This window comes from Stomoxys calcitrans, chromosome 3 (genome assembly GCF_963082655.1).
Source record: "Stomoxys calcitrans chromosome 3, idStoCalc2.1, whole genome shotgun sequence".
Taxonomy (NCBI): Eukaryota; Metazoa; Arthropoda; class Insecta; order Diptera; family Muscidae; genus Stomoxys; species Stomoxys calcitrans.
Genome location: NC_081554.1, coordinates 113224306 through 113249584, shown reverse-complemented (window position 1 = coordinate 113249584; position 25279 = coordinate 113224306). Strand labels below are relative to the sequence as shown.

Here is a 25279-nt window from a genome sequence, read left to right as displayed (position 1 = left end):
CTCCAAACTTCCCTGAGTTTAACGATTTTAAATTTTCTTGTGTTCTACTAGATGACGATATAAAAGCTGCATGACAATTAAATCAAATGCATTTGGATTGGATAAACTATAGCCGAAATTTATTAAATGTTTACTACCTTACATTCTACAATATCTTACCCACCTTTTCAACACTATTTTAACAACTAGCCAATATTCGTCTTCGTGGAAGCACTCAAAAGTGATAACAATACCTAAATCGAATAATGGAAATGATTACCGACCCATAGCGATTCTACATAGTACCATCATGATTGACACAGCCTTTGGATTGAAGTTTTTTAAATTTTCCGCCTCTACAGTGACACTGATTTCCAACTACCTCCGTAAACGTTCACAGTCGGTTGTAATAGAAGATGTAATGTCGCACCCGCTTCAGCTTAAAAGTGGTGTACCACAAGTTTCGATCTTGGGCCCTCTGTTATTTTCATTTGTACATTAATGATCTGCCGTGTTGTCTAAAATATTCTAATATTCATATAAATTCTGATGACGTACAACTTTACGATAGCTACTTTAAATCTAAAATACCACAAGCTTCCGAGACATCATAAATGCAGCAGCCGCTTGCTTTATACCAGCCGGTTGAATACCCCAAGTGCAGCCCAATTTCGCGGCACAGGCAGTGGTACTCGCTGACGAGCGTGATGGGATTCGTTGCACGGACCCCACTCACCCAGATTTAGCGAGCTTAATCTGGGAATGAACAGTGTAGTCAACGAACATAATAAACAGGTTAGTCAACGAACAAAAGCGGAATTTGTGATTGGACCAGTTGGAGCAATGTAACTTAGGTACCGGTTCAGGCAAACTGGTATACTGTTAGGTCACTCTCGAATCCCAGAAGAAGGGATGACAGGACCTCAGTCACTTTTTGGCGACGTAACTGTGACTGATCCGAAGAGGTGGGCTAGGTTGTTGAACCTTCAATTTTTTGAGCAGGCCTAGAAGAAGAGCCATTTGTCGTATCCGAGCCGATGAACAGCCATCACAATTGAGTGGGCAAAGTAACGAATGTCGTCTGTGGCGCCAAATCATCTAACGCCTTGGATGGAATCTTCAAGACGTCCCTCCAGCCAGCCCTGAAATGCTGGGTCGCAAATTTGTGCAATCGTTAGCCATTTGTGCAATTTAGGGATAAGAAGTCGAAACACCGTAGAGTGCAACGAAGTTCAGCAAGGCGGGATAATATCTCCGACACTGTTCAACATATATCTATCTTCCATTCCACCCTCTCCAGACGGCATAGAGATTGTATCATATGCGGGCGACGGCATTGAGGACATCTGCGGTAGGTTGAACTTCCACTTCAACGAACTTGGCTCTTTTTTCGATTTGAAGATATCTGCCACCATTTCTTCAGCCACATTGTTCACTACAATTAAGCGAAAGGTGAATACTGAGCTGAATATGATGGTCGATGGATAAATAATTTCGACCATCAAGAGTCCCAAAATACTTGGTGTCACATTTGACAGCTCTTACACATTCTCCCCACATGTCACATCAATTTGCAATAAAGTCAAAAGTTACTTGCCGGCAGCAATTGGGGTGCTGACAAACAAACCTTGTTGCAGCGTTAATGTGGTCTCGTCAGCTCTGTAACACGCAGTGGAATAATATTCAATTCTGTCAGAATGCCGCTCTTCGAACTGCGACGGGCTGTCTCCTCAGTTATCTTTTAGACCACCTCCATCAGAAGACAAAGATCATACCCTTCCGAAGAAATTGACTTCCCGCGGCGAACCAGAGTAGTTCTGGCTCAATTACGATCCGGTAGATGCAGCCGCCTCAACTCCTACAGGGTAAGGATTGATGCCGTCGTGCAGGATGTATGTCACGATTGTGACCAGGGACCACATGTCACCTGTTTAACTGCTCAACCACACCCACTCGACTCCCGCCAGGGATAGTTGTGAGCACCACACAGGCTGGTGCATTGAGCTCCAATCTGTATGGTGCTCATTGCTGTCGCGAGAAGCTCAGCTGCGAGCTATCGAACGCGTCCACAGGTGGCGGATAGTGGAGTGTACCATACGGAGTAGCTGCAACGGCAGTCGTGGACAATGCTCAGTTTGCGGTCGGGCGGCACCGGTTCTTGCACAAATACTGATTACCTATGATGCTCGATACGACAAGGCGAGTTATTGGCGCCTTTAAATAACCAATGGCCACCCTGTTCCCGCGGCGATCGGTTTTTTGACTTAACTACTCCCCTGATTTTATTATAGGCCGCGAGTTAGAAATATACCAATTTGCACTCCGTGATCGTTCGGATCTTATTCTGCTTGTTTCTTTATCGCCTATAACCTCTAGGATATGTGAATTAACCTTACTTTCAGGACCTCAAACAAATGTATGTTTATGTGTGGGATGAGAGAGAAAAAAGGATAAACCACACACTCAAGCTTCAGTTTATTTTTACACGGCTACGCAAAACTATTATTGGAAACACATTTAACTCATTTATTTCATTCATTTCTCATATTCATTAAACTAAACATCAATTCCTACAATACAAATGAGCTAATTATCTTTTTATATAAACGTGTCGTGTTTTATTGAGTTGGACGAAAAGAATTGCTAAGAAAAACCCTAGACAAATCATAAGGCGAGGCTCTAACTGGATTCTCCCCCACAAACATGTTATCCCAACTGAGGTTTTAATATAGTTTTAGGTTTTATACTTACATGTTTTAACTCAGATGAGATGTAGGCTTTCTTGGGCAAAGTTTTTTGAATGCCCAAACATCCAGGCAGTGATGGGAGCCCATTACATTGTTTGTTGTGTGCAATTGAAACCATTTTTGGTTGACACAAGCGAGATTCATATTCAAGTTCACGGAAAGCCGTAGAATTTAGCAGGTTAGAATTCTTATTCTTTACCTTGCTGGTCGACATAAGTGGAGTTGAAGCGGTTTTTTTCATGTAGGTGCCTATTGGGCTAACAATGTGAGCAAATGTTTGTTTACTACTCAATTCTTTTTGACGCGGATTGGTAACGGCTGGTTGTTGCGGTTTGCCAAATATGTCTAGTTTTGGAAATGGTCTCATATCGAAGGCAAATCGATTAGGAGTTTGTTGCTGGATATTTTCCTGAGGTATTTTTACAAATGCTGCAGATGAGGAAAGTTTTGCTACAAAAATGCGATATAAAAACATAAATACTGAAAAATATTACCTGCAGCCTCGGAATTATCTAAAGAATCATTTTGTCTAAAGTTTGCAGTTTGTGAACCTTGTCGAACCTTTAAACTTTCAACCAAAGTTAGTTGAGGATATTTGCTTTGCACATTTCGCCCTTCCGCATCGTCGCTTGCTGTCATATATTCGATTCCCTTTTTAAGAAGATATTCTACTTCTTCCATTGTGTCATTAAATTTCATAGATTGTTCCGATAGAGAATCTAGCGAAAAATTCTCTTTATTTTCATAGTTTAGTTCATTGCAGTTCAGCACTGATATGTAATCTTTGTCCCCATTTTCCAGCATGGCACTATTCGATTTGATTGGTGTTTCTTGTTCATCTTCGGAAAGTATATCAATAACGGATATATCTTCTGAACTGTCGTTGATAGTAGTTACATCATTTTCTCTTTTATCGTCATTTTTTACTACGACATCAGGGATGGCAACCTTCACTAAGCTCTCTTGGCGTCGTAGCGTATTTTCCAAATCAACAAAACGATTTTCATCTAATTCAAAATGGTTTGTTTGTATTTGCGGCAGTAGCGATGCATTTTTCGACTTCTCAATTGCTTGCATCAATATATCGTCTACATTGATTTCGACTCCCTTAGGCAGTTGATTCGACAATTCATTGGTAACAGTAGATTCGCGAGCGGTATCATAAGTACTTGATATGTCACTAGCGGGAGCTTTAGTCGATGCCGTTTGAAAACTGTTCTGGGATGAAACATCTGAGGTTCCAGATTCGTCAACCGGCTCTTCCAATATGGTAGAAGGCCGCATAAGTCCTATCATTTTGACAGGTGATGTTTGGAAACCGGCGTCAGCAGTAATACTATTTTCCCACAAACGGGATGGTGCTTCGACATCATCAAGCATAGTGCAATCCGCAAACTTTGTCCGTATTTCATTTACGGCTACAACACATTCTTCGTTCAAATAAATAATTTCGTTTTAATCTCAAATATAAATAGTGTAAGCTCGATGATTTCAAAATCGTATTATAGGAACAAATAATAATAAGCCCAAAATTTAAACATGGATATTGCTGCTAACGTACGGAAGTTACAAAAGTGGTTAAGGCTGTTGGTAAGGTGTTTTGTGCCTTCATCTTTTAATCGTTAGCTAAGTTTCTGTTAATGTTTCCGATAATGGGTTGAGGCTAGTCGATAGACATCGCCGCGGCAGAGAACATGGTAGTTAGCAGCAACAGGTTAACATGGTTGTCACCCGATCAAAACACAAGAAAAAAAATTATCATGTTGTGATAGATGGATGGAAGGCATTCAACCAGCGTGTTAGATGTACAGTCGAACTGAGGGGCGAACATCATTACCTTGTTGCAGCAAAGGTTCGCACACATCTTAGTGTGGCGAAAAAAGTACGATCTGGCACTGCTTCAAACACAACTGGTGACGGATGCCCCAATTGCATGAAGAAAAAACTCCCTGTCCCGGTTACGGGAGAAAATGAGAGGGGAAACTTCTCATCCGCAAGAAGAAAATGGAAAGACGTGCGTGTGAGCGACTGGAGATGTTCAGGAGCCAGAATGTAATCTGAAAATTCCACCAAAGAATTAAACATCAAACCGATGGCTTTGGTACAAGCATATCCTTCTGCAGAGACAAAGAAGGAAAGCTAGTAACTTATACAGATAGTGTGATCAGGATATGGAAAGAACACTTTTCCCAGTTGATGATGGTAAATAACCCGGCTGAATAACAATAAGGCAGCATTGGCCCATGGGTTGCCGGTTGAACTGTTTAAGACGGGAGGCGACACGCTGATAAGGCGTATGCCTATACTATGTTCCGTGCTCAAGAAAGGGGACAAGATGGTATGTCCCAACTACAGAGGAATAGGTCTCCTCCCCATCGCATAGATACTATCGAGCGTACTTTGTGAAAGATTAAAGTCTAAAGTCAACGAAATAATTGGGCCCAACAATGTGACTTCAGACTTGGTAAATGCACCACAAATATTTACACTGCGCCAAATGGAGAAAGTTGGGAACTACAACTTTGAGATAGTCAGCAACTTCATCTTCCTCAGCACAGCTGTAACCGAAACAAACAACACCAGTTTTAAAATAAAACGAAGGATATATTGGTTAACAGATGCTATTTTTGATTGAGGAAGCAGATGAGAAGCAAAACCACCGATTGACAGACAAAAGTTACACTATACAAGACACTGATACTACCGGTGCTTTTATATAGCTCCGAAGTATTTGCGGTATTTGCGAAAGCAGATGAGGTAGTACTTGGACTATTAGAAAGAGAGAAATACTTCGTCAAATATATGGCACAGTCTGAGTTAATGGAGAATATAGGCGTCGTATGAATCACGAGCTGTATGACGACGACAGCATAGTTAAACGATTCAAATGTTTGCGTTGGCTAGGTCATGTTGTCAGAATGGATGAATAAGCTCCAGCAAAAAGTCTTTCGAAGGCGAAGAGCGACTTCTCGAAACTGGGTGTCAGAAATTGGAAAAGAGCAGAAATCGAGGCGTTTGGGCACCTATTCCACGTTCGGCCAAAGGAATAAATTTTCTGAAATGGTCAATTAAAGTAAGATTCTACTAAAAGAGTCATCTAGGAACTCAGAACATGGATGCAATGGGATAAAAGGTGATGGTTGATAGAAAACATTTTCAGCTTGCACAGTTGTCAGGGTTACCAGGCGCTTTGTAGTTTAGGTTGAAAGAGGTTGCAGATATTAAGCCGCCCCATGCCACTATAGACATACGATAAACTCTAAAAATAAAATCTAAATCAGTCCAAAGGATCGATCGCCGAGGGAACGTTATGGTCATTTGTTATTTAAAGGCGACAATCGCCTTGTCATATCGAGCATCATAGGCACTCAGTATTTAAGCAAGAGCCGTTGCCGCCCGGTCTCTCGCTGAGACTCTCCACTCGATACCGCTGATTGTCCGCGACTGCAGTTGCAGCTACCTATGGACGCACCCGGTAGCTCCCAGCTGAGCTCGTAATGACGTTCAAAACCACACAAATCGGAGCACAATGTCCCAACCTGTGTGGTGCTCATAGTCGTCCCGATGACTATGAGATGTTCTACATAAGCCAGCACTGGTAATTTATCCAGAACTTCGTCGTCCTGGATAGATGTAATTTTCATACAAATATCATTGCACTGCACAATATAGTACTAATATAAAACACAGCTATGATTATAGCTGAGATGTTATTCAGACTATGTAACATCCGTAACACAATCACAATCGACGTCCTCCCCTTAGCACCATACCACCTCATGCATTCCGTGATCGTCAGGATATCCGCCTGCAGGATCGTTTTATGGTCAGACAGTCGGAAACAGATCTCAATCCCTGGTTTCTCAATGTAGACCCCAGGCCCAATCTGTTCTCTAGCTTTGATCCTTCCGTGGTTTCTCTTGTCCTTAAATTTTTTATGATTTCTTGAAAAAAACGCCAAATCGATCGCACAATCCGCCAAAGTCGGTCGCATTTGTCGGTTTTAAACGATCGTCTAATTGGTGTCAGAATACAAATTCAGATTTCAAGGTCATTAGGTAATTTAGTACACTCGGCATAGACTTCTTCGCATCAGAAATAACTTACAGATCGTTACGACGGATGGTGTATTCAATATCGTTTCCTTGCGGCGAAATTGTTTTAGTTTGAATAAATATACCAAAATCTCATTTTGTATTAAAACAAACATATTATTGAAGTAAAATCGGATTAAGTATTGCTTGGCAGAATCTTATATAACTCCCCCCAAGAATGGCAAAAGCTAGATCATTGGAAGTTTTCAGCAAGTCAAATCTATACATCCGGTTTTATGGGTTTGAAGTCAGAAGCCTTAGGCAATCGGATAAGATGTGCGCCCTTTAGGGGCTAGGTTAGGTTGGTTTTTGTGTGGCAGTCTGCCATCAAACTCACTTAGACGTTTCCATCCATTGTGATACTATAGTAACATAAGAAGGAAGATGCTTTCTAGTTCCTACCTTTTTACCATCCAGCCCAATAACTTGCGAATGTTCACATCCGCTAAATCAGACAGGTTCTCAAAGAAATGAGAACCTAAAGTTGAACTCCTTCTAACTGCTAGTGCGGAACACACACACATAAGGTGTTCTATAGTCTCTTCTTCCTCGATGTACCTACAGCTTCTGCAAAAGTCGATGATGCCAACCTTCAGTCTGTCAGCATGTTTTCCGATTAGACAGTGACCTGCCATGACGGACACAATGACTGAGAGCCAATGACAGCAAAGAAGTAGACCTTTTCAAGTCTACATTAGGCCACAGTTTTGGAGTGGTCACAGCCCCCTCTTTGTGACCATCTATCATTTGTTGTCCTTCGGGCCTGGTCCTGAAAACTTAGCTTACATGTCGCTAGAGGCATACCCACAGATTCCAGTGTCCCTGGAGTGTGTAAGGTAGTTCCTAGTCTCTCAAGCTCGTCTGCTTTCCAATTCCCTGGGATATCTCTGTGGCTCGGCACCCAGAACTGGTGAATTTTGAACTTGTCAGTCATCTCGTTGAGAGATCTGCCACAGTCGAGGCGGTTTTTGTGTTCAGAAATACGTTCTCCAGGGATTTAATGGCCGTCTGAGAAGATATTTATGCCAATCGTTGTAATGACATTAAATCTTATCATTCCACCACTTCCTAGATCTTAAGAGTACACCCCAAAGCCCACCTGGTTGTTTAGTTTGGAAGTCTATGTAACTTCTGTTACTAGAGATATCGTAGTTCCAATCGGTTAAATCAGGAATAGTGGTACAGTAATATTTATCAAAAAGCGGCTAAGGTAGGGTGTAATCCACACTGCCTGGAACATCGGATATTGTATCAAGGACAACACAGTGTCCAATGAGAAACCTCCCTTAACCTCACGCAGTGGTCGCTGCAATTTTGGTAGCCACAATGTCCAGAGGCATAAGATATAGAATTAAATTTAGTGTATCAGATGGTGTCGTCCTAAATGCGGCTGTGATGCACAAACAAGCCATCCTTTTCATCCGGTTAGGTATTGAGCAGTAGGTGGACTTTTGAAGCACCGTCCACCAGACACAACACCATATAGAATATGGCATCAATCCGATGGCAGCCGGTTGTACGCACCGGATTGACCTGATGGAATTCTTATCGGCGAAGGCTGCCACCGAAGTCCACGTATTCGTCTTTTTTCGTCATGGGAGAGGCGTATCCCGGAGTGCCTTCTCCGCACGCTTCTGGTCCGAGCCGGGATTGAAAAGAACCTCGGACCCTGGTTCTGTTCGGTTTGCCAGCACCGCCTCCATCATCGATCGGTGAGGTGTAACCGGTGCATGGAGTGGGTACATTTCCGATCTTGCTCTGGCCTCACTTCACTACGGGAGTATAGTCATACTGGTTTTGTCGCAAGGTGCTGTACGAATATAGCCAGCAGTGGGTCATAAGCGCCGTAGTCGTCGCCTTCTGCGTCCTCGTCGTCGGACTATGTGACCCTCGACATAAGTGGGTTACAATCTGGCCATAATCGTCTGGTTCTAGGGGACTTAAATGCGCATCATACTTCATGGCATTCTCCCCTAGGTAACGACCAGCGTGGCATAGCTTTGGCAGAGCAGATCGAAAGCTTCACATTTTGCACGGTGAATGAGGATGCCCCCACTAGGATTACGAGGAGGTGCAGCAGCTCGCCAGACATCTCTAATGCATCCCCTGATCTCCTGAGTGACGTATCCTGGCAAGTCGTCATCACTTTGGGGTCAGACCACCTCCCCATAATTCTCACCATCGACCGACCACCCGACTTCATAACCTCTGAGCGCCGGAAGTTTATCAATCATAAGAAGGCCGATTGGGACAGGCCATGTGATAGGACGGTCCATGTGACGGGATTGGGGTCCAGAATTTGTGCCGAAATTTATCCCAATCCGCCTTTCTTCTGTTTAGCCGAGGGACCACTACTTCAGTATTTTCTCCAAGGGCGAAGCAAATATAACGATGATCAGCGAAGCTGTGGTCATCCAACACTTCCCAGTCGCATATTCTTCTAAGATGGGGTGCAACCACAGGGGTCTGAGTCGAGTGGGCCTGGCCGGGCAGTTAAACAGGTGACGTGTATCGTGCGGTCCCTGGTTACAATAGAGACATACATCTTGCACGTCGGCTTCAATCCTTGCTCTGTAGGAGTTGAGGCGGCTGCATCTGCTGGAACATAATTGAGCCAGAACTACTCTGGTTTGCCGGGGGAGGTCAATTTCTTCAGGTGCAATAGGAGGCGATCGTTCTCCAAGGACTACATTCACCCGGTAGCCATTTACCGCATCCGCTACCGTGTCTGCATGAATGTTGTCTAGACCTGCTTGATCTAGAGGTTCTCTCTTGTAGCGCTGAACCTCACGCTCTAGATCTTGTGCGCTCTTGTGGCTTTTGCTCTGTTGAAGAGTTTTCTGCAATCCTTCCTTAGACTAACCTGCTCTGGGTCCACCATGGTGGTCGCTGTTTCCCCCTCGGCTTGGCACTAGGTCTTGCTGACACAAGCGAGTCATTCAGGGCCTTCGTGATCCGCTTGACCACATTGTCTATATCCTCCGAAATTTCCACTTCCTTTTCCAGTCTAGAAGGGATAGTGGTGCAGAATTTGTGCCGAAATTTATACCAATCCGCCTTTCTTCTGTTAAGCCGAAAGACCACTACTTCAGTATTTTCTCCAAGGCTGAAGCTAATATAACGATGATCAGCGAAGCTGTTGTCATCCAACACTTTCCAGTCGCATATTCTTCCACTTATATCTTCCGATACAACGGTAATATCTAGTACCTCCTGCCTGTTCCTGGTAAAAGAGGTCGGTTTATCCCCTTTATCACAAATCGACAGATTGCAACTTATAAAAAATTCAATAAGCAGCTTACCCCTTTCGTTGACATCCGAACTTCCTCATATCTGGTGATGTGCATTAGCATGACTTCCTACTGAGGCGTTTATCCCCTACAGAAGCGGCTTCATCCAGCGACTAATGGTTTGAAGGCGGCATCTCTAAATCGTTTGCCATATATAGGGAAGTAATGAGACTTGTTTATTTCAAGGCTGGTTACTACTATATCTTCAGTGCCTAGCGATGGAAGAAGAAAAACATTTCGACTACTCTTTGTAAGAATACAGGCTCTGTGTCTCCCATTCCCCGTACCCTTGAGAAGTTTAAATCCCGAAATTCTTAGTCCACGCATCATTCCTCCACACACCCATGGTTCCTGGATAAGAACCACGTCAAATCCCCCAGCCATCTGGAAGATCGTTAGTGCCGCCGAAGCGGCCTTACAATGGTGGAGATTTATCAGTCAGGATTCAGAACTTCCATCACTGTTGTGTTAGCCTCGTCCTCTAATTCCACCAGAAGTTCATCTTCACAAGATTCGTTAGAACTTGTCATGATGAGCTTCCGTACGCGTCCAGGGACAGGTGAGAAAGCTGTGAAACCACTCTTTCTCAGGACACTCCACACTTGCGGTGTGGACGATTTCTCTTTACATGCTTCACTAACTGCTACTTTCGAAGTATTTTTTGAGTTCCATGCTTCCCCGTTGGTGCACACCCTGAGCCCAGTCCAACTTTGTGACCCATCCACACAGGGCTTGCCGGGTCCCGTTTCAATGCCATCCCCACCTGTCTCGATTATGGCAGGGGATTTTCAGTCTCCTGCAATCCGCCAGACTTTGGCGATGTGATCGATAGTTCCTCAGGCAAGTGTTCAACAACAACTGCTGAGTCGTCTCCTGATTCTCCAACCCCACCAGTTTCAACTTGTTGAATCCGTAGGATACAACCCCTTCAGACTTGTTTAGGTCTGCGGGACAGCCGGAGTTTAGTACGAATACTGCATGTCTCCGGTCACCATCAGCCTCAATTAATCTACCAATCTTCCAGTCGGTGGTTAAACAATTGGGATTACATTCCCTTAGTCTTCCAAGTATCGATTCAGGATTGGAGGGAGTCTTCCTTCTTGACTAAATCTAGTGTTGCACCTGGTCAAATCTCATCAATATTTTTTAGCGCACAACATACATTTCAATTAAGCGTTGATCCTCGAGGGCAATTAGTCTGTATCGGTCCCGATACCAGCCTTCATTGTCACAAACTGGAAGAGACCCAGGAAATTCCGCAAGGGCATCGGAGTATACTGATGACAGTTCATTGCTATCCCACTCCAATTATTCCTAGGTATGCAGCCCTGTTCTTCTCCCTTGTCGACAAATGCCATCATCAAACTGTCCCTAGCAACACTAGCAAAGGTTCTTGGACCAATCTTACTAGGGGTGGACCCTAGTTCTTTTAGCCATGGGATGCCTTCCAGGTGACCGCAGCCTTTTGGCTGACAGCAGTGTAGTTTCCGAATCTAGACGTGTAGTCTTTGGGTTAGCCTGTGCAAAGAATTCCTGATCCCAATTTAGGGAGTCTCTTTCCCTATTAGTGAGGGTTTTAGGATCATTCGCACCAAGCCTCTCAATAAACCTGAGAGCGATGCGTCTTCTATTATTTCAACTTGCTAAAGAGCGTGTTGGTTTGCCGAGGAAGGCCGATGGCCTAGGCAAATTATAGGTATGAGAAGAAAGAATAGGTTCGGCCTTGTCCATAAGACTCGAACCAGATATCTTCGTCGAAAGCTCCTGCTGACTAGTCGTCTGTCTGCTGGTGAAGCCGGACGCAACCGCTCCACCAATCGAGGTTTCAGTAGCAGACAACATGCGACTGCCTGATACCACCACCGCAGCTGTTTGGTCTTTGGAGTCCATTCTAACCTTGCTCCCGGGCTCTAGATCTGCCTCTCCACTGGTAACAGACGCAGATCATCAACCGCCTAATGGATACATCTATCAGCAGCTATCCATGAGTGACTTAAAATTTGCTTCCAAAAAAAATGACCTATTACGAGTTACAGAAAAAATAGTTTACAAATTTTCTGAGGTTGGCACGAAGGAAACATAGGCTATAAAATGTAGTATAATTTTTTGATATTGGAAGGGGGCGGACCCTCCCCCTTCCCCAAAAGTACTATCCAAAAATAAAAGTGTACCGACCGGAAAAATATGGAACTCATTCAGGAGTAGAGTACGAATTTCATATTAAAAATTGGGTTAACGTAACTGGGGGCTGCCCCAAACCCCCTTAAACAGTTTTATTGGACGACCATGACAATATGCAACTTTAATGAAAGGTATTTGGGAGTAGATTACGAATACGGCCAGGGTGAAGGAATATGCTTTATAAATTGTTGATATCGGAAGGAGGGCGGACCCATCCCCATTACCCCAAAATCAAAAGTGGACCGATAAGAACAATATGGGTGTCAAACGTCAAATGTCAAAACAAATTGAACTTCATATCAATATAGGGCCCAAATGAAAGGTATTTGAGAATAGAAAAGGAATACGGTTTTGTCGCCAAGTGTTTGTGAGTAAGTCCTAAAACACCCCCTACACTAAACTTATTTTCCGAACATATCAATATGGGTCTAAAAAGAAAGGTTTTTGGAAATAAACAACGAATTCGATATCTATTTTAAGGGCAAAGTGGTGGTGTGCCAGCGCCAGCCCTAAACGGTACATATTTATCAACCATAGCAATTTTGGGTTTTAACGATAGGTATTTGGGTGTAGAGCTCGAATTTGATAAATGCAAAATGTCTGCGGGACCTTCCCACCCCCAAAAACACTCCCCATCTAATGGATATATAGACCACTCACGACAATATAGTATTCAAATGCTACAGGACTTATTTACCGACTATTGTCATATGGGGCTCAATAAAAACTATTTGAGAGTATAGCACGCAGCTTATATTTACTTAAAGGGCCAAGTGTATGGGTGACCACCAGAACAAAAATTTGCCAATCAAAATTTCATTGAAGACAAACTTTTCACACCAATGAATGCTGTCCGATTCAAGCCTAAGCTCAATGATAAAGGCCCTCCTTTTTTAGGGGAGTACCAACGGCGTCCGCAGTATGACACCTCTTTGGGTTTTAAGTGACTTCTATGCATGGCATAGTACCTCAAAAATATCGCCAACATAAGGAGGGGATTTTGAAAAAAATCTATAAACAACAGGAACTGGGTGAATAACTTATGGTTGTTCCATAAAAAGACGGCTTGGTTTCAACGCGAGAAAGACTGAGCTGGTTGTTGTTGTTGTAGCAGTGTGTTGTACACTGAGGAGGCAGCCCTTGCCTATAAAGGACTTCATCGGGTCAATCCGGTATCTACAACCGGTTGCGAGGGGATTGTTGTTGTTGTAGCATGTGTTGTTTTATATCTATCGTCTGCTTGATTCTGTTGAGTATCCAGATCTAGGAACTCTGCGACTAAGATGGGGGCGTCCAGAGGGTTCTGGGTCTGAGACGAGTGGGTCCGGCTGGGCAGTAACACATGGGCCGTGTGTCGAGCGGTCCCTGGTCACAATAGGGACAAACATCCTGCACGTTGGCATCAATACTTGCTCTATAGTTGGTGGCTGCTTCTGTCGGATCGTAATTGAGCAAGAACTACTCTGGTTTGCCGGGGGAGGTCGATTTCTTCAGCTGTAATGGGAGGCGGGCGTTCTCAAAGGACTACATTACCCGGTAGCTATTCACCGCATCTGCTACCGTGTCTGCATGAATGTTGTCTAGACCTGCTTGATATGCCGCTTGATCTAGAGGTTCTCTCTTGTAAAGCTGAACCTCAAGTTCTAGATCATGTAGATCAACCTTAAGGCTTCTGGGCGGTGGACATCTATCTTTTCACAAGATGGTAATTCGGATGGTCTCTGCGATAACAGCCCAAAAGATATTGCTTAGACAGCATGTAGTTATGTCTTCGCACTGGTAGGATCTTTGTCTCCTTATGGAGGTGGTCCACATGAGAACTGAGGAGACAGCCCGTCGAAGTTCGAAGAGCGGCATTCTGACAGATCTGAATAATATAATTCCACTGCGTGTCAAAGCTGACGAGACCATACTGGCGTGGCGCTGCATAACTTACCACAGACCGGCCAACTGCTTTGTACGTGGTCAACAATGTTTCTTTGTCAGCAACCCAAGTGCTGCGGCAAGTGACATGAGGACCTTGAGGCTGTCATTTCTTTGGGATCAGACTACCTCCCCATAATATTCACCATTATTGGATCGAATTGGATCGACTTCAGAGAGTACACCAATCGCCTCTTCAGTGAGCTGACACCCCCAAATATGCTATTAGTTGAGAGGAAATTCTGAGACATTATGAGCGCAGCAGCCGGCCGGTTGGTCTCATACCCGAATTGAGGCCCGATTCCCCGGCGCAGACAGTGGTACTCGCAGTCCAGCGTTCGTTTCACGGACACCCCCGAATCAGCGACAAGTACAAGGCAGGTAATTGGCGCCTTTAAATAACCAATGGCCACCTCCACATGAACAACAAAAACTAATCCCAAATTTCAGTTTAAACAATATAAATAGCATCCTCTAATTTCAATAGATGTTAGCTGTTTGTTTTTCGGACTGCGTGATTGTATTATTCCCGTGTTGAGAAAAAAATGAAGCTCGAGGCAAAATAAAGTGAATTAATAATTATAACCAATATTTTGTTCTTTCGTTGAAGGACATCATCCGGAATGCTTCATTAAAATATGAAAAAAAACAGGTTGCTACAAGATGACGTTGATTGCATCCAAATCGGTCTAAAAATAAAAAATTTATTACCCTTTACAATTTGAACTTTGAAGACCTATATAAGAGATAAATTCTGCGATTTATTTTGCTTTCTTAGCGCTGTTATAAGTTTAAGAAATTTGTAATATTCTATTCGACTAAGCAACCTATTTTTCCATATTTAATTTAATTTAATTTGCTCATTTATTAGTCAAGTCGTTAGACCATATATGACTAAAACACTGCCAAATTAACAATTCATTAATGTAGTATTCCGGATGGAGTCCTTCAACAAAAAGACCAAATACTGGATACACATAAATACAAAATGATTTTGTGAAAAAATTAACTTTACTTGGCCTCGAGCTTGATTTTTGATCAACTGTTAGTTGCAAATTATGGACAAAATTATAAAATTAACTTCATTTATTTAATGTATTATATAGAATTCTGCCAAATATTGCTAATGGCTTTAAAGACCTGCCCTGAAAGGCCAAAACATCTCTCGCCCAATTGTGCAATTGCAGATACTCTGTAAACGAAGCATTCCACTATCCGCAACTTGTCGATGCGCCTGGTAGCATTCAGCTAAGCTACTCATAATGACGATGAACATCACACAAATCGAAGCTCAGAGTTCCAACCAACCAATATAGTTGAAATTAAAGAAGTGGTGGAGTTTTAAAAATATGTCTAAACGATTGGAATAAATATTTTAGTATCACGGACAGCCAAGAACCTATTAAATCTCTGGAAAACGTTTTCCTGATTTCGAAAATCGCCTTCGAATAACGCAGACATTGATTAACAGTTCAAAAATGAGCTATTCTGGTTACCAGAACAGGAATATGTCGGGGAATTGACAGTTTATTTGATTTGAAAACTTGCTGAATCATCGAGCTCACACTGTATATAGATATTTTTTTTGTACATATATATATATATATATATATTACCATTATTGTTATAACTTTTTTCGCCTATATCTGCACTTCGTTTTTTAGCTATAGCAAGAACTTCATCCTTATGGTCACTATTTAAATACTTAAAAAGTGTACTATCGGGGTCTGATGCTGTTTTATCGCACATCTTTTCCAAGGCTTCAAATGTGTCATTTATTTTTCGCACTGGAGAATTTTTGCGAGCGTCCTTGCTTGAGTTTTTCTGCAAATAATTAAATAGAGTGCTGTTGGGGTCGGATGCCGTCTTCTCGCACATCTTCTCCAAAGTTTCAAAACTTTCATCTGATATATTATCCAAGCTTTCTTCAGCATTTGCAGATGATGTTCTATCGCTGGTATGTATTGATTTACTCATGCTGAACTTAACTTCTTTTGAAAATAAACTATTCTGTGATATAGCACAATTTTTATTTTCCATATAAGTTTGTTTTCGATTTTTATGCAAGTTTACTATATCTTGTAATTCCTTTCCAACATCTAAACTATAACGACTGGTAGAAACATCCGCTTTATTATCCGTTTTTTTGAGGGCAGGTTTCCTGTTCAAACAAAATTTATATTTTCATTACAATTTTATATATATTAAAGCTGACTGGGACTACATGAGTTAACAAATAACATCTAATATACAAATCTAAATTTGTAAAAATACTTCTCCTCTTCATGTGCTGCAGAATATTGGCACAAAACCTCCTTTATTACCCCATTCCGCTGAATTTTTGTACAATGAATTGTGTTAGACCCCCACACATCTTGAATATGGCATAAATCGGATATAGCTATTTGCTTTTAAAAATCTAAAAATTAAGTTCAGTTCATATGTGGTTTTTGGATATGGTCCGATTTGAACAATACTTAGATTATTGAAAGACAAAACACAAAAAAATAAAAATTTAGCCCTCCAGCTATTTAAGAAGATCAATCGAAAGACTTGTTTGTATGGAATCTGTAACATACAACATTGGGTTAATTTCAAATGACTCCTAAGCTGGGGCTTCTTCATTAATTCGGACAATAGGTATGAGCTACATGTAGAAATTGCCGAACGCTATTCCACTTTCGGCTAGTCGAACAAATGTTTTGTCATAGCCAATTAAAGTAAGTAAGTGATAAATTCACATTCGTACGTTTAAAAACCATGCGATTTAGGTGCATCCAAAAATTAATTTATCATTCTCGGAAAATATTTGTTAAACCGCGAGCAGCGTTGCCGTTGGAAAACTTCGAAAAGGGGCATAAAAAGTGACTTTCATTGAAAAAGGTGGCACAAAAATTTGTGCGCTATTTATAGGCGTATAGTTATAAGAAATTGGTCGCCAAGGGCTTAGGATTTGAATCGGAAGCTGGATTTAAATCAATAGGTATTTGAAAAAGCATTTGAAGCGGTTTAAATAGCTTTCGACTGACGTTCATTGCATGTCAAAACAATACACACAAATGGACCCTATCCAACATTCAATGGACAACTCTATGTTGAGAAGTTCACATGATAAATGTTGGCAGAATTAAGCCTAGTACTGACTTCGACCTTTCACCCGAACAATTGTCAAAACCCATTATAAAGAAAAATGGTGACAAACAAAATGCGAACACATTGCGCAGAAGTGGGCAAATACTAGCGAAGAATATATTCAGTCGGATTTCGTAATAATTTAATAGGCATTTTCACTGCAAATGAAGTCGGTACAAGGCTTTAGTGGGAGGATGGCACCGCCGAAATTTTTTAATACTATCCCCGGGGGGTCTAAAAAATTATCTAACTTATCTTGTCATCAAATAGATCTATTTATCCAAAATCTCGGGTGTTCTCTATCGTCATGGACGAAAGACGTCGCTTAACCTACTCTGAAGATCGAAGAAATATTTAAGTGAAAACAGGCAGTAGAAATGTTACCCAAAGCCAAAAAAGTATGACATTAAGTTGCACAATAAACAAATGGCAGACTAGTATCAACGCCGAAAGTGTCAAATTTGATACTAAAATGTTACAACGGTAACCGGTGAGTCGTGATTTTCTATTGAAGGCCGCTACTACATTCACTTTTCGCAACAATTTTTCAACGCCTATTCTTAAGACAAGTCCACTTTTAGGCAGAGTTCTTTCTTGGACAAATTTTTCACGATTTCACGAGCGGAACAAAATGGGGAGGGAGGACGTCCCCTAGTTTGTTTTTCTTTCCTGTCAGTTGCCATCATGCTCTGGTTTAGGGAACAGCGGGCCTTCGCCGTCAAGCTTCTTTTCTAACGATTGCTCACTTGTTGCTACGCCTTCCACATTAGCTTTGAAATTACTCCTCACAACTCGCTCCTGGTCTTAATTCGATTATGTCGTGGGCTAAAGAGTGTGGCAGTCAGTTGTGCGTTCTTCCCGGCGTTCGCCTAGCAAACACGCAGCTGCTATGTGAATTTCTGAACAGTGGTGTCCACTGTTCGCAGAATTGTTTAAATTGGCCACTGAATGCCTTCAAATTGCATTATCTGAATAAATGAGAAAATGAAATGAATTCTCCTTTAAGACCTTAAATTTCATTCCTATAAATAGGCTATTGTGGAAGAAAAGGCTGTTGTGCAAGATTTGCCCGTAAAAAGGCATGTGAAATACTAATTGACAACTTGCCTTGTTCTTTTCCAGTGTTGAGGCACACTTTCACATTTCCAGCTGGGTTAACAACAAAATATGCGTTATTGGAGTGGTGTAAATCCTCAATAACACCTCAAAGAAAAACTACACTTTATAGGTCAAGATTTTTTCTATATATAGAAAAGGAAGAACATCGATTGGATATACGATTTTTTTAAGGGAATTATAAAACTTGCAACAAATTTTATAAAACGGTGTCGCAGGGTAAACATTCCCAATTTTGTCATGTTTTTTAGAAAGTCATATTCGACACTTTACAAAATTCCATCTCGAAATTCCTGGTTCCGAAACTCAACAGCTCTAACCTTTTATATTAGTTTTACACAATTTTGGTACCGAATTTCCCACCGTGTTAAAATATTTTGCCATTGGTATCCTCATTTAAAGATTTAAAGGATATAAGCATATTAAAATTGATTTTGATATCGACTAAAAACCATATTAACTTCATACAAAACAAAAACAATTACAACATAAAAAACTTGCAAGGAAGAGGACACCATTTACCGTTCAATAAAAAGAAATTTTTTTAAATTCGTGCGCCATTCTTCACTTGCTTCGTATTTTTCCAGAGACATAATTGGTTATTTGAATACTTTCTTTAGTGCAAAAAAAAAAAGATTAATCACACAAAACACAACACAGAACACACTGCACTTTCCAATATAATTGATGCTTACACATTCAAAAAACCAAACAAATTCTAAAAATTGGTTGAGGCAGCAGCTGCAAAATTCGTTTATTTTGAAAATGGCGTTTGAGCCAAAACTTAGTAGTTTGTACTCAGTAGTAAGTAGTCAATAGTCACTCTTAAGGCCTAAACATAATGAGCGCGTTCGGGAGCGCCGCGTTGAAAATGCGACTCTACAAACAATTGTTAACAATGCAACTCGCAAAAGTTAAACAATTTTTAAATCTGACAACCAAAAACAATAGAATTGCATTTTTGCAACGCAACGCCCAAAACTCAACTTGCTCGTTCTGTTTTCGCCTTTACTCTCTCACGTTTACGTGACCCAATGCATCGGGTTTAACCAAGATATATTCCTTTCCAGGTAGTGGCAGTTGCCCAACAACAAAATATTGAGTGTACCATCTGTCAAAATCAGTGATTAGTGCAACTCTGATTTGAGTATGTTCGCGCCACTTTTCGTTGTTTGTGTGTGCTATGGTTCTTAACTATAATACACAAACACAAACAAAACTCGTTGACAGATAGTGCACTTCGCGAGAAAAATTGTACTCAGCTGCTTACGGTACAATACCTGTTAATTATTTTTGACAGATAGTGCATTCAATATTTTGTTGTTGGGCAACTGCTCCTACCTGTAGATTCACGTTTAACCTGTGTGAAGTTAGCGACGTCTATAAACTTGAATAACACAAAAATTTCTAAACGAACAGGGTGACACAAAGTAATAAAAAATTTCAAGAAGTACGGAAATTATCAACAGTTTATAGCTTCGGTCGCCAGAAAATTAATAACTTGTTTGTGGATGTCCAAGGCGGATTTCAAAAGGTGGTCTCACGCGAACAGCTGTTAACAGCCGACCAGGTCTGACGATATTAAGATGTATATATATTTTTTTGAATTTTCTTTGTTGTTATCTTCTTTCTCGCTTATGTATGCACACGTATAAACACACGCGCAAAATTTCTTTCTGTGTGTTGCCAAAAAGTCGATCAGATTAATGACAAAATGGGGGATTAGACCATATGATTTGTGGTTGTTGTACAAATGAGACCATCATTAATTGTTTCGCCATAGTGGATGTCGAACAATAATCCAGACCTGTTAACAGCCGGCAGAATTTGACCGAATTAGGATGTCAGATTTTTGTTGGCATTCTCTTTGTTGTTATCTTCTCTCCGCTATATTCTCTGCTCATGTACACACGCACACAAATTTGTATGGCAAAACACCGATCAGCTTGATGTCAAGATGAAGGATTGCACCATACGATTTGTGGTTATTGTATAAATGAGACCACCTCTATTTGTTTCGCCATGAATCCAGACGAACAAACACAATCGCTCGAAATCGAATCCTTTTCGGTTTGTGTATGTCGAATTAAATTTTTTGCCTGCACTTACATAAGACAATGTTTTCATTTTCACATGCTTACTCTTTTGGGATTGCCATAGGGGTGATTTTTCAATTTCTCCTAATCTACTACTAATTTGAATGTACGATTGTGTAACTATGTTTTAATTTCCTTTATTTCAATCACATACACAAGTTCAAAACATTATTAATTTACCCAGCTAATCAAATTATCAAATTTTAGAGTTGTATTACAATACCACTAGAACGTCAAATGCTTTGTTTTGATTTTAAAGTTATTTTACATTAGTTATGTGCACCTAAAGGCGTTGACGTTGGCCTTCTTACCTTGCTCAGACCATCTTAGGAAGGTTCCAACCCTTGCCAAACATCACTTAGGAACCAACAAGAAATTTTGAAGAGCAAAACACATAAAAAACCCTACAATGAAAAAAAAACAATATTATCTTTCGACGAGGAGCTTAATGGATGTATCTTCATCTGCCCTCCCTCCATGGTTCTTCTGATCCTAGGAGCATTTCTTTCGAGGACCCCACTCACCACCGTTTTGGTCACAACCAACCGATGAAACCTTATGTCCCATATTAAAAAAAAAAAACGCACACAAACATTTTCTTTATTAACACTTAACATTAAAAAAAACATTTATTTTCATAATTTTTATACTATTATACACGAATACTAAAACTATTTTTCTATTTTCCATTTTATTGTATTATTATATTTATTTTTTTTTAATTAGCATAAACCATACAATGTAGACCTGATCAGACCAAATCACTAATACTAGTATTGTTTTAAATAAATTCGAGCCAATTTTCGAATTCACACGCTGAGAACCCTAAGATCTGATATATAGCCTCATTTTCGGCTTAAAAATTAGACACTCCACACCTAACTAAGAGAGCTCTGTTAGTATGGCTTTACCCCGTAAGTACCTGTGGCACTGAATTATTTAAACTGCTGACCCTAATAGTCTGTGTAAATCTTAAGTTCACTTTCTTGCTGATATTAATAATTTTCACATCACAAAAAACCACATATATAACAACAAAAACGATTTTTTTCTAAAATTTAACTAATCCTAATTTGCTCTTTTGGTTTTCTTTGCCTTTTTTGTTCTAGCTGTTTTTTTAGTTTTTCTCTCTCTAGTTTATAATAATGGATATTTTTCTTTTCTCAAGGAGAACGGACACAAAGTACACAAGACAAGTATAACCTTATAAACAGATACTTGACATAAATTACCGGGATATTTTTTTGGTATCCCGGTTTTTTACGGTGATTTTACTGACGGTATTCCTTTCTTTTATTCCAGATTTTGGCATGCGCTATGGATTTCAGGGGGCCTCTTGCCACTCCCCGGCAGCTCTGGATAGCCACTGGACGCTTGGATGTCATCTTCATGGACATGAAACAAAAACGAAAAACCACAACCACATTATCTCTATTTAAGGGCACACAATCACACTTACTTTTTATAATAACACAACAGTCACCAATAAAAAAAAGAATTATTAACATTTATTACTCTCCTTGTCGGTTTGTTTTTTTTTTTTTCTTTTCAAAAAAACTTCACCGCTTTTGGACAATTATTTCTTCACAGAAACAAAAGGTTTTATAACGAGCACTTTCTTTTTATAGTTAGTTCGAAAATTACTTTATGATGGAAATACCATACATTGCAACTACACTGGGGAAATATGAGCATCTCCTCTCTATCAAGCCTTTATATGGCCTTCAACCCAAGCCATCCTGATGAGGGATTTTTAATTGTATTTCCCTCCATTCGGCTTGTTGGAAAGATTTTGCATTTTTTGAACGAAGTTTATTTATGGCATCCAGGCTAAATTTTGTGGTATATTTTATAATTCGCTAAGCGCACTTTTTAGAACGAAGTCCATTTACGTCCTCCAGAATGGAATTAGTTTGTTCATTGCCATGGCGAAACAATTAAAGGTGGTTTCATTTACACAACAACCACAAATCATATGGTACAATCCGCCATCTTGCTGATCGTCGTGTTACCAACACACACAAACAAATTTGTGTGCGTGTGTGTATACGCGTGCGTGCATGAGTAGAGAATATGCGAGAAAGAAAATAATGACGTCAAACCCGGCCTGCTGTTAACCTCTGTTCACGTGAGAAATCCTTTTTAAATCCGCCTTGGTTCATAGCTTAATATTCTGGCGACAGTAGCTATAAACGATTGATAATTTCCGTACATGCTGAGTTCTTTGTGTTAGGTTAGGTTGAAAAGACGGCACAGATATTAATCCGCCCATGACATTATGGACATACATATAAGCCAGTAATGTTGCATATTGTAACGATCTACCATATAATGGCCCTATTCCCCTTGGAACTGGCTACCTACTAGCCCCAGCCGTGCTCAGTCTTGGGGGCGTTCTTTCTCCAACAGAAATAGGCATGGATGCGATTACATAAAGAAAATTTTAGGTAGCTCTTGAAAACAAATAGACAGATGGAAAGGAAAAGCATAGATAGTTAAAGAAGAAGAATGACGTAATTATGAAGGCGTGACAACAGATGTCAATTGGTCACATTGTATCTTACACCCACCATGCCGTACAGAAAAGTATCTAAATACCTAACTGTCCTCCAGAGTGTCCTTTAGCGTGAGTACCGAACCTTTCGTGAATAAAAACTTTCGTTTACAAAAACATTGTGATATATATTCAAGAAATTATTAAAAAAAACATAAGATTGATTGAGTGGGAGAGATTAATTAGAATGCAGTAATTCAATGACAATAAATGGAAAATAAAATGTGTTTTAGGGTGTAATGAAAAATTAAAAGCAGTATAAATTATTAATGTAAATGTCTGAAAATATTTCTAATTCCTAATTTAAATGTTATGAATTTAATTTAGTAAATCTTATTGAAACGCTATAAAAATAAAATGATTGTTTTGTTTTAAAAATTCGAGCATTCCAAACCGTTAACAAATGAAAGTGATAATAAATAATAACTTACCACAATTGTCCCACGTTGTCAAAAGAGGGCTTAAAGTTTTGAGATGCTCGAGTACAATTGGTTAAAGATGAATATGTGTAGTAAAGTAAGGTGAAAACTTAATCTATTTCAATGAGGTAAATTCCTGTTTAAGCTCCATTAAAACTTGATATGACATTATATTGAAATTTAATTTTTTCTTAGATTTTCTTGTCAAAATGTTCCAAAAACGTTCCATCCATTGATGGAATAGTAAAATCAGGGTAGTGTTCTGGTATCCTTAAGGATACCAGATCTATATGACTGTCCAAGTTAATTGTAGGGAGATACACAATTATTGCCACAATAAATTTTTGCAATCTCCAACAATCCAAATTAAATATATTTGAAAACTTCCTTGAAGCGGAAAAAGAACCTTTGAAAATGCTGGACTCAAAATGTGCACCCAAATATGCTTTTAATGGGGCTGTCCGCCCTTATGAGATGGATTGCGATACTAAAACTCTCCAAAACAGATATCCAAATGAGCCAATTCCTTTGTCTTTCTGCTAAACTTCCTTAGCAATCGATATATTAATTCCTATTAGGAGAATTAATTCTGGAATGTTTCCTCCTTCAAATTTTATATTTGAGAAAATCTTTCTTATTATCACGACTGAACAGTTTGAAATTTGAATTCAAAATGAAAAATTATATACACCAAAAATGAAATTCAATTCAGTCTGACATTTCTTTCAAAGAAAAAGTTTTAAAATAAAATATTCGGCCTACTACAATTTTCTGTCATTTGGACATAGAAAGTTCCATAACAATAAACCATATGTACACTACAATATGCCGCGATGTTATGAGCTGCTCCCATCCTCAAACCATTCTCCCTTCGCCTTAAGTCACATAGCCGTATACTTAATTTGTATGTCAATGGGTCTGATATCTAGAATAGTCTCCAGTGCCCTAGTGGGCGTGGTCTTCGTCACTCCGCCTGAGGCAGGCGTAAGTAAGTATTGGTCTAATCACGCTCCTGTAGAGCCAGTGAACTATCCTCGGATTCAGGCCCCATTTCGAGACTACGGCCCGTCTACATAGTTCCCAACACCTGTGAGCCTTCTCATTACGTTCCTGAATGTGAAAACCCAATTCAGTTTCCTGTCCAAGATCACACCTAAGTATTTGACCTTGTTGGATATTGAAAACGTCTCATTGAGGAAACGTGATGCGTTAAATTGGCCCAACTTAGTCTTCCTCGTGAACAGGCATATTTTTTTGTGTTAGTGTCACCCTGTTTTACTCCCATCTCGCACATGTAATTTTTTTCGTTTAGAGTGTGCTCTATTCATTCTGACAAAAACATAAAGAAATCAGCTGTTTTATTGTTAGTCGAATAAAAGCAACCCCGTAATTAAATGGTTTTTACAAATTTATAATTTAACCAGCTTTCTCACAACTTTAAAAATTTTTACACATAAAAAAATCAGCTTTTGCTAAAATTTTTTGGTTATGTCACACGTAAAAAAGGAACAGGTATGATAGCAAAAATGATGAATCGTATGTAAATTGACAATTTTGACAAACATTTTCAATGACATGTGCATATAAAAAGTGACATGTCATAAGGCATCTACATGCTGTGTAATAGCTCCTTTAGGCTGTGTGTCGAATGGTAGAAAAATTGTTGGGATAGTTAATATATAAATATAGGGATAGTTAAAATAAGTGTGGTGAATAATTTTTGAGTAGTCCAGGCACTTGTAAGATTT

The 25279-nt window shown here is 40.1% G+C and overlaps 1 protein-coding gene and 1 long non-coding RNA gene across 6 annotated transcripts in view; one reads left to right on the top strand and one right to left on the bottom strand.

Moving 5' to 3' along the window:
* LOC106093910 (uncharacterized) overlaps positions 1-19232 on the bottom strand; it is a 41662-nt gene extending 22430 nt beyond the window's left edge. Inside the window, exons 1-5 of one of the 4 annotated variants that reach the window (XM_059364173.1) lie at positions 19158-19217; positions 18985-19076; positions 15831-16375; positions 3221-4156; positions 2731-3155 (exon numbers count right to left, since the gene is read on the bottom strand). In XM_059364173.1, coding sequence (XP_059220156.1) covers positions 2731-3155; positions 3221-4156; positions 15831-16375; positions 18985-19055 — 1977 coding nt within the window. In that variant the 5' untranslated portion in view covers positions 19056-19076; positions 19158-19217. The other 3 variants (XM_059364176.1, XM_059364174.1, XM_059364175.1) reach the window with 3 other exon arrangements.
* The window catches only part of LOC106093913 (uncharacterized), a 39407-nt gene extending 17338 nt beyond the window's left edge, over positions 1-22069 (top strand). For both annotated transcript variants that reach the window (XR_009397471.1, XR_009397470.1), the window contains 3 exons: positions 21285-21472; positions 21668-21754; positions 21861-22069. This is a non-coding gene — a long non-coding RNA (uncharacterized LOC106093913). The remainder of the gene's footprint in view (positions 1-21284; positions 21473-21667; positions 21755-21860) is intronic.
* Positions 22070-25279: the final 3210 nt, after the last annotated feature.